Here is a 10738-nt window from a genome sequence, read left to right as displayed (position 1 = left end):
CAATCAATACATGAATATGTTTTAGGATTCCTTATTGTAATATAATATGATTTTATATTGATTGTGTAGTTGTGCAGTATATAAGCACGGATTAGGTTTACACTTTATGTGTCGCGAATTGATATATTTTTTTATGTAACCTAACAGCTCTCAAGAATATCTGTTTATCCTTTAAGAGATTAGTTTTGTAATTAGTTTTTATCAATCAATACAAATCTATTTATCCCGTTGAGTACTTAATTCGATTTGTCTGCATAAATTGTATTCACCCCCTCTACAGTTGTATTAAGGACCTAGCAAAACCCCTTTAAATTTTTAGCTCAAGTTATTGATTGTTCGATTTTATAAAATGTCTGAGCCGAGGTCGCGCGGAGTGAAAACACCAAACGCTATCCACTGCATAAAACCCGGTGCTTCGGGATTTCACCCCTCTGCCCAGACAAATATTTTCAAGTAAATTGTTCTAAATTTTGTCTAGATCGTGCACGCGAAAATGGTGCGTATATTGAGTTAACAATTTGAAAGAAAACACTGTTTTACTGAAAGAAGTATGAATAGTAAAATTCTGTAGTTGACCGAACTTTGAAAATATTTTTAACCTATTTAAATTCATGTTTTCAAAGTGAAATTTTTATGATAAATATTAAAAACACTCAAAAAGCTCCTTGAGGTAATTTCGTATTTAAATATTAATTTTTCGATTCATTAAAAATGTTGGAATACAAGTCGCGTAATAATAACATTCGGTAAAATCAACTCTAGGAGACCACTTTAATAAAAATGAATAAAAATTTAATAATTTTTTTAAAAAAAAATTAATTATGAAACTATGCTTTACATGCATCTTAAAAGATGTTCAAGGTAGTGAATTCACCAAGTTTGACACCAAAATATTACCAAAATAACGTTAGTGACAAGTGGAAATTCACCAAGTTACTTCTTCACGAGCAAGAATTTAGTTATATTGATTTAAATTTGAATTTTACAAAAACCGGCCAAATCGAACCAGCCACACATAAACCACATTTGCATTGCGACTAAATAGAAGAATGTAGACCGCGATCAGATAGCTCAAGTGGTTAAGGGTTTATCTCTTGTCGTCCCAGGTTCTGGGTTCGATTCTCGCTCACCCCCGAGATTTGTTAGGACAGATACTCAATTATAAGGCATATAAGCTAAATTAGTCAAAAAAAAAAAATAGAAGAATGTATCAACATAGAACGCAACGCACTAAAGATAGAACGGAAATTATAAATTATTTTTAATATTGTTTTTAAATCAACACAATTGCAAAGTGCAGAATCGATATGACAAATAGCAGTTCTAGAAAGAAAAAAAAAGCTTTCTAAGAGCGAGGCTAACAAGCTTCATATGTGCACTGCAGATTTTTACCTGCAAAATCTTCTTGTTAAAGTGAAATGAAAGAGGGCACTATCAAAAAAATGTCATACTACAAATCAACAAACTTCTGCTGTATTCCATGGAACTGATGAAATGTAATTGAGGCTACATTGAGTTCAAATCACTAGACAATGTTCTAAAATATTCTCTAATCTTTGATGCTGATAGTAAAATCAATTTGCCTATCTAATACATATCTTAGATGGGTATTCAATTGCCAAACCCAGACTAATGACCCATAAACATAAGGCTTTCCTCTGTCCTTCAATAGCCGCAATTAGATGATATCATCATTTTAATATCCTCACGAATTTACAAACAAAAAGCAACTCCCGCTGAGAATAATCTTACAGATGGCTAAGTTTTGCTTGATATCAGTCCAGGTAGAAAAGAGTAACAATCTTCCTAAGATTTTTTGCTTCTTGACATGTTTCCATAAGCAACCTACTATCATGGAAAGCGAAACATATGACTTGTTGCACATGAGATATGATATCCATGTTACACAACCTGCAGTTCCAAAACAATGAACAACTCATTAACTTAAATATAATATAGACTCTATGATTGCTAAATTTATTACAATTGGTAATCATGGATAAAGTTATCGTAAGCCAAAGAGTCACAGGCCATTAAAACTAGTTAAATTCGCATTAGTATGTCTTACACAGGCAGCCTCACCAAGACAGAACCCAATAGAATGAACACAGTAATCCTGAGAAAACTCTGCCATTTTACCTTGCATAAAATTTATATGCATGGAGAATCTGGCAAGATACTTCAGATGGAAAATTTAATTTTGAACAGTCTTCCTATTTTAATAACTTATAAAAAGATAAAAATAAAATACTTTTATTTTTTCAGTCTCAAGTGAAATATACAATATATGCAGGACTCCTGTGGGTAGTGAAAAGCTTAGACCGTACAGAACCAAATAGAATGAACACAGTAATCCTGATAAAACTTTGCCATTTTACCTTGCATAAAATTTATATGCATGGAGAATCTGGCAAGATACTTCAGATGGAAAATTTAATTTTGAACAGTCTTCCTGTTTTAATAACTTCTAAAAAGATTAAAATAAATTACTTTTATTTTTTCAGTCTCAAGTGAAATATACAATATATGCAGTAGGACTCCTGTGGGTAGTGAAAAGCTTAGACCGTAACCCGTCTCTTTAAAAGGTTTTCACTACAATAGTGCCAAAAAGGATGAAAAGTAAGAGGACCCAAGTACTGGGAAAATGACTTGTAATTGCAAAGCTACAGGTTTCTACCCCGTGGATTACGAAAAATTGTTATAGTAGAAGTGACAAAGATTCATGACAAGTTTTTTTCTCATAATAGTTGCAGTCATACAGAGGAGAACATTCATGCCAACAACCATAACATTTTCTACAACATCCATCCTTATATGTGTGTGTTACTATAAGTTTGGATTTATAAAGCTTGGAATTATTAATATATATCATAAGAGAATGTCACGACGTAATCTAGCAGATAACCTTGATCTATACCAAATTTCGTTATAGAACCCTGGTATTCAGATTTCAGCAAATCTGAACGTGAAATACAACGAATTTTGCCAGAAATATAATGATTAAATGTTGGGTTGATAGTCATTGAACTCAAAAAACTTGCAGTCAACTAATTGAACAATATATGTATTTATAACCTTCCATTGTGTCAAATTTGCCGGGTTTATCCCACGTGGATGGTGCAACATGCCAAGTGCTGATTAATAAATAATAATTTAGCACGTTAAAACTTGGAGAACTTTCTAGAGATCGCCCAAAAACGAACACGTGCGAGCTTGACACAAAGCGGAAAATATAATACCATTATGGAGTTGACATGCTCTTAATAGGCCAAGCAAGTGGTATAACAGATTGCTAAAATGGGCCTGAAAAGAGTCATGTGTATGCCCCCTCCCCCACCCGGTGTGGGGCTGAGGAGACAGGTTGGATTCCCGGTATGGGCATTGGAAAACCAAACAAGATTTCCCTCACTAACCCCTCAACTTTACCAATCACTACCATTTTGTTGTATATTTTAAAAGAGCAAATCTGTGCTGCCGTTTTCTTACATTCTTCTAATCCTATAAAACCTAGAAATTGTTTCGAAGTTCCTACGGTAAGAATTAATTGAATGCTAAATTAAAATATCTTATAGAGAATACATTGTGTTTGAAAGATGAAAGAGAAACGACTTCAAAGCCTTCATCATCATTCTATTGTATTGTAATTCAAATATATATATATATATATTGCCCGCAAGGGTTAGCTCAGTTGATTAAAGAAGAGAGGATAACTATCCTCTTGGTCAAAGGTTCGAATCACACGGAAGGAGAATTTATGATTATGCCTACTGAGTCAGAGCGCTTAAATGTGGTTTACCAATGACCAGGCATCAAAACTTATCTAGAGTGACAGTATTCCAAGTAATATACCATGAATGCAAATAATTAAAAAATATATATAATTTGATAAACCAGCTGAGAACTACCCTAGAAGTTGGGTGTTTTGATGCATAGATGCCACATTAAAACAAAAATTTCAGGCAGCTGGACCAATTCTAGGATTAGGTTTTAGTGTCTTAATCAGCTGCCATGCAGAAATTACAAGTTTTCCTACTATACTATATCAAAAAAAGATAGCGGACTGGCGAGTGGATTTGTTTACTTACCTGCTGGCTTCAATCAACGGGAGATGGTCATTGTAAGGCTTCTCTATGACATTCTTTACCTGCAAAACCAAGAAATTCATGAGTAAGCCAAACTGAATGTGCTATATGAGTAAGACAAAATTAGGATTGGATTTTGGGCTTTTAGTACGAGGCTTTAAAATTCCTTAAGCTACAGATCAGCTTTACTTACTGATTTGATTGTTTAGGCCCAATAATTATTTTATCCAAAATTTTAGTAACATAATAAATAACTAAATTAAGTAAATAGAATAGGCTGATAATGACAAGAGATGATGTAAACCACTGGGGATACTACGACGATACATGAAGAAGATATGAATTCAATTTTTTCCCACATTTTCTAGCTAAATCTCAAGGTGTCCAATTAGATTTAGGAGAACAATTGTTTGAACAGTCAACAAGCTAGTCAGGTTTTTTAATTTACGTCCCTAAAAAACATTTCACAAAATTTAAGTACTTGAAATTTTAAACTTTTCAACTGAATCCCTTCAATTTCGTTTATGCAGCCACTCATTAATCGCATGGCTCTGACTTGGCTGCTTAGTGGGGTCTAGATGTAAGTTATTGTTCTAGTATAAAGCAGCAACATTTGATTTATCCAAAGCCCATAATAAGTATTTGACAAACTCAAGCAAATGGTGTGATATTCGAATTTATCACAAACCCTAATTAAACTTTCATTGCCTTGATTCTAAAGAGATTCATTTTTGTTTCTTGTTTTACATTCCACATATATACAAGTATATAAGTGTGTGTATATAGACAAGTGAATGTAGGGAGTAATTGCCGACATTGCTCTGACGTGAAATGCCACTCATTTCATCTTCCCCAAGTATGATCCATCCTGGTCATATCCATTTGAGCCTTCCACTACATATATCTAATACCTTTAACAACACTGGTACCAACACCAATACATATATACATATCTACAGTGGCGCAGAATGTTTTCATCGTTTAGCAACAAACATTTCAGCTTAAGGTGTGAAGATAATAAGTTTACTCATTAATAATTTTATAAATATTAAAGACACATATATTTATCATAGTTCCATACATGGAACAACAGAAATCAACAAATTGGCTTACTTTGGACAGTAATTCCTGGCTTTCTGGCGGTTGCATTTTCAAACTTTGAGGTAATATTACAGTCAGCAGCTCAGGTTTTTCTGCTCTTAGAGCACCTCTAATAACAGCTGCATTAGTCCCTGATGCTCCTGAAGTAAAAATGTGGTTTTTCTGAAAACATAAAAAAGGAAAAACCTAATCAATATAATAACTCATCTCCGAGAAGTAATCAACTCAACTATGGCAATAGACACAACTCCCAGGCTAGTTGATAGTCAAAAAAAATTAAAAAAAGCGCAAACTACTTCCCAGTGTAGGACCATGATAAAGAGCATCTTTGAATGTTCAAGGACATTAAATATAACAAAACACTATATCCAAAGACATGCAGGAGTACCCTTTTCTGTGATCAATCAAAGGATATATACTATAATAGCCAAGTTCAAAGACAAAGATCTACAGCAAGGACTTACAAATTCATTTAAAAGATCAAAGCAGAGAAATAAACAGCAGCAACGAGATTTAGCAGTAAAGATAAAATGTATGAGACATACAGTTATAACCATTGCATAGCTAAGGATCTCAATTAGTTCTTGGTGCATGAAACCCATATTTCGTGTCCCGAAAAACCCAATAGATCTTGGTCCTTGCTGCTGAATTGCAAGCAACTCCTGCGGGAAAAAAAAACAAATGACAACTGTATGTTCCATACATAAAACATGTGAATGCCTGCAAATGTCATGTAACAATGTTTCAACATAATTCTTAACAAATATTTAACATGGCCATAACTTAAGACAGAATTTAGTACAACTACAGGATTTCTGAAAGGATGCATGTTGTGCTCTGAAAATTCAAAGGTATTAGAAAATTCGCAATAAGGGATTTGTCATTCATACATGCCTTCCACCAAAAGAGCCTCCAAAGACTAATAAAAAATCTTGAATATTTCGCCATAGTCAAGTAATAAGACAGACATCAGCAATTTCAAAAATTTCTTAGATTAGTCCTATTAATATGATGAATAACTATCATAATGTCTCATACACATTCCCAGTTGTTTGGAGGGCTTTTCCATTAGGAATAACGGGAGATACAAATTGCACAAGGATTGTCACCAGCTAGAGCTAGAGGGGTAGATTTAGAGTAGTTATTAAGACAGCATGAAGACCTAACAAACCTGCAGATAGTCCATATCGGGGGATGGCTTATATTCCGAAACTAAAACTGCAGTTTCCCCTGACCCTCCTACAAGTGATTGAGCTTGCGTCGGGATCTGTGTCGTGACTTCTTCATCAGAACCAAACATTTTTACCTCATGTTCGCTTTCACTACTCAAACTACTGTCTCCTTCCGCATCTCCTTTGGCATGTCGACGAAGCCACTAACACATCAAAATAAGACATAAAAGAGGCCCCTAATAGTAAATATATGCATCGACATACACTATAAACTAGCAAAAGTCACGATGACAAGCCTAAAACTTCAAAAGAAGAATAAATAAGAAACATGTGATCCTGCAATTGTAACAATTAGAAAAACTTATGTTAAAATAAATGAGATATTCTGCGAACCATACCCATTAGCTACAATTATTTGACATACATAAGGCATGCTAGAATGAGCGTAATCTAGAGCACGGATGGCCATTACAATTAGTAGAGTCGACCAGTAACTAACTACACATATATCAAACTAGTGGATGTAGCAGGTAGATCAATAAAAATTTCAAGAGAACTACAACTACATAAAAGAATTTATGATGGCATGTTACTATGCAAATAATTTGCAAAATTAAATTTGGCTTTAGTGACAAACTTTAGCAGGATTTGGAATTTTCTAAATGAAAAACAAATCTAAAACATAACAAAGGGGAAACAAGAAGAGGACAAAGAGTAGAACAAATGTGTAACAAGTGGACATAAAAGAAGTAAAATTTTATGATAATATTTACACAAAATATAAAAAGAAGAAGACGAAATCGAGAAAAATATGCAAGTAATGAAAGATACATCCATTGTACATAACTTGAAAGGAGAAGTACTAATCATCGGCGCTGAATTCGGAAAGGAGGAAATAATGAGACCAATTCGACAAACAATAATCCCTTGTGTAGGAATTAATAAAGTCGAAAAGAGGTGGATGAATCTGAAAAGGGGTGTTCTTCTAATACAGTATAATGAAAGTAGACAAAACAAGCCTTGTAACAAAATTCAGAAATTCAAGCCGGAAGGGGTAAATTTGAAGGAAAATGAAAGAAACCCATTATACAAACAGTCATGCTATAAATGATAAATATAAAAAAGAAAGAATAAAAACATGAAATGAAAAACGAGAATACTTACGTTTCTGTTGGAAGAAAACAAGGGAAGAAGAGTAGTAGTTTGCTTAGAAGAAGTTGTTGTTCTCCAAGAGGGGGAGGAGGAGGAAGAGGAAGAGGAGAGAGAGGGGAAATTACAACAAGAAGAAGAAGAAGAAGAAGAAGAAATAGCAAAAGAAACACAATCTGAAACTAATAACAATAAACTGGAAGAACAACGAGTAGTAGTAGTAGTAGTAGTTGCCATCCCACCCTACTACAATCAGCAGCAGCAGCAGCAGCAATTGTAATATTCAGAATCGATCAGCAGGTGCAGCAGCACGCAGTTAGCTGTCACAAAGTTGAATATTGAAATGAAATGAAAGATGTGGGTGGAATTTCAGGAAAAAGGATGCCCCTTTTCATCAACTCCTTTTTTCCCTTTTTTCACCCCTTTACTCTTGACCTCTAACTATGTGCCCACGGTCCGGTGCAAACTTCATTTTAATAACCCAACTTAATTTTACTGTAAGCTCTATTCAATTCAGATTCTAGATAATTTATTAATTTTGAATAATTATTTTTGATTTTGGCAGATTTTAGCAGAGTTGTTGAATAAATTTAGTAGAGTGGTACTGATTTTAATAGTGATTTCTACCAATCCATCAAAATCTCTTGGATTTTGATATAATTTATGAAAACATAAAATATAGTAGCAAATCCATCAAAATTTACAATTTTATAAAATATAAAAAAATCCATGGAATCTTTAATACCACCATATTTTAATGAATTTTTTAAAATCCAAATTGAATATCATAAGATTTTAATAAACTTTTTAAAATCTAAATTGAATATCCCCTAATTTTAAAATACTGTTTTCAATCCCTATTGAATACCATCATATTTTAAAGAATTTTTTAAAATCCAAATTAAATACGTGGGATTTTCAAAATCCAAAAAAAATCTTTAAACTCTCAATTGAATGCATGCCTCTAGTTTATTTTAAAATTATTTTACCCCACCCATCTATTATCAATCTATATATATATACATATATATATAGACCGAACATATATGGACTCCAATGAAACAGTCTACTCCATGGAACTTACCTCATATATATATATATATATATATATATATATATATATATATAATACAATAATATTGTAGTTTGTTGAACAAATTAATTCATAATATAACTAGTATGCCCCTATAGTTAATATCTATACAATATTTATTTTATATTTATTCTCATAATTAATATTTATTAGTTGACTAGTAATACTTATATAATACTTATTGCTCACAAGTAATATATATTAATTAACGTATATTTAATATGCTTCATCATTATGTACTTTATTTATAAATTAATATAAATATAAAATTTATTTAACTAAATCATCATTTGTTAAAATCTATTAATTTTACATGATCTGTATACACATGAATAGATATTCATACATACATATACATACATTTATACCCACACGTGCATATGTATTAATTTTAACCGGACTAGGGGTTAAAAGCGAATACTCGAATTGAATGCTCGACCTGGCTATAAAGTTTTACTCATAAATCACATATTTGATATTAAAATAATTCTAACCGCATTATTAATACAAACGCATAAAGTAATCTCAAAAAATCAACGAATTATACATATTTTCACGTTCGTGCATAATTTAATAATATTTATTTCACACTTATTCTCTCAATTAACGCATCATTAATATTTATATTTTTAAATCACAGTGAAATATCAAAAATAAATATTTTGATTTACATTTATGTTTAACGAATAGGTCCATATATACATATATTTTGTCAATAATAATAATAATAATAATATCATCCAATAAATATACGTGAGAAACATATTAAACATAATCTAATTCAAACGAAGTACTTTTGATGTTTGAGTGAAATTTAACATTCTTAATATTAACATTTACGAATCATTTATTCATATTGTTAATTTAATAATTAATAAAATATGAGTTAGATGCCAACTAAAAAAATATATATATCAAGCATACATATGTGCATTGAACTATTTATGTCTCTAATTAGATAATTAATGTATACTACTGTCATATTTTAATTATTATATTTATATGGTACAAATAAATTTCAATTCAGAAAAGATTGGGAACTTTCATTTATATAAGTACAATACATACTTGTAACTGTTGTATTACTTATCAATCACATTTTTAACACATCAAATGTATGACACATTTCTAACATACAAACGAATAAAATAATTATGAACAAATCAATATCTTATACATATTTTGGAGAATGCTCGTGCATCACACTGGTTAAACATTGTGTTATGTATTAGTAATGGATCTCCAAGATATCTTGTTATTATTTTCTCTATCATCCTGAGGGAGTTATATACCATTATATTTCTCAAGTGTTGTTTTTTTGAAATGTATGGTAGAAAATGAAAACAAACACATAAATAATTTTTTGCTTATATCCTTAATTAACATATGATCATGTTGGTTCATATTGGTATTTAGCTACAACCTTACACGCCAAACTTGAAAGAATGATAACGACTGAAGCAGATAATCTTAGTAATTGTTTTGTATCAAATAAAATTGAAAAGAGCCTAGCATGTTCAGAACTATGTATTTGTTAATATTAAATGAGGGATGTGAAAAGTTACCAAGGTTAAGAATAAATATTCAAATAACAATCAAAAATTAAATTATAGGCATTCAAACTACTATATTTTGCAGTATCTCAAACAACCACACACTTTCATAGCAACCCCCATCGATCACCCTTAGCAATGGACAACAAGAAATACCAAAAATATTTTTACAACAACCCCCATGGATCGCCATTAGTAGTGGACAAGAAATACCACTTCTGAGCTCTATTGTTTCAGCTTAATGTCAAATTTTCAAGAACACGTTTAATTCACATATCACCACACCCCAAAAATAACTCATATACACAAACAAATACGTCGTCAATCCACCGGGTAATGACATACATATACTGTCAATAATTGTAGTTAAAACAAATACTCGCAACAATATTACAACCACACCACAAATACTCATGCTCATATACACAAATAAATACATCATTTATCCATTAGACAATAACATAAATATAGCGTTAACAATTACAGTTAGAAAATAAAATTTAATTCACGCAATATAGAGTATCCCCGTGCATTGCACGGGTTATAAAGCTAGTAAAAGTTAAATTCATAACTTAACCCTATTTATTA

At 31.6% G+C, this 10738-nt stretch overlaps 1 protein-coding gene across 1 annotated transcript; it reads right to left on the bottom strand.

Moving 5' to 3' along the window:
* Window positions 1-1448: 1448 nt before the first annotated feature.
* On the bottom strand, window positions 1449-7944 carry LOC141697237 (uncharacterized). Its single transcript, XM_074501516.1, has 6 exons — window positions 7520-7944; window positions 6355-6558; window positions 5729-5845; window positions 5196-5345; window positions 4086-4144; window positions 1449-1911 (listed from the first exon to the last, which is right to left on the bottom strand). Exons 1-6 carry the CDS (start codon window positions 7739-7741, stop codon window positions 1776-1778), a joined length of 888 nt encoding a protein of 295 aa, XP_074357617.1. The 5' UTR covers window positions 7742-7944; the 3' UTR covers window positions 1449-1775.
* Window positions 7945-10738: the final 2794 nt, after the last annotated feature.

This window comes from Apium graveolens, chromosome 11 (genome assembly GCF_009905375.1).
Source record: "Apium graveolens cultivar Ventura chromosome 11, ASM990537v1, whole genome shotgun sequence".
Taxonomy (NCBI): domain Eukaryota; kingdom Viridiplantae; phylum Streptophyta; class Magnoliopsida; order Apiales; family Apiaceae; genus Apium; species Apium graveolens.
This window is presented reverse-complemented; position numbering and strand designations above follow the sequence as displayed.

Coding starts and splice junctions, on each gene's coding strand:
- LOC141697237 (XM_074501516.1), bottom strand. CDS start 7,741: ATGGCAACTACTACTACTACTACTACTCGTTGTTCTTCCAGTTTATTG. Junction 5,346..5,728: donor GCTATGCAATGGTTATAACT/GTATGTCTCATA, acceptor TTATGTTTTCAG/AAAAACCACATTTTTACTTC. Junction 1,912..4,085: donor CCGTTGATTGAAGCCAGCAG/GTAAGTAAACAA, acceptor TTGGAACTGCAG/GTTGTGTAACATGGATATCA.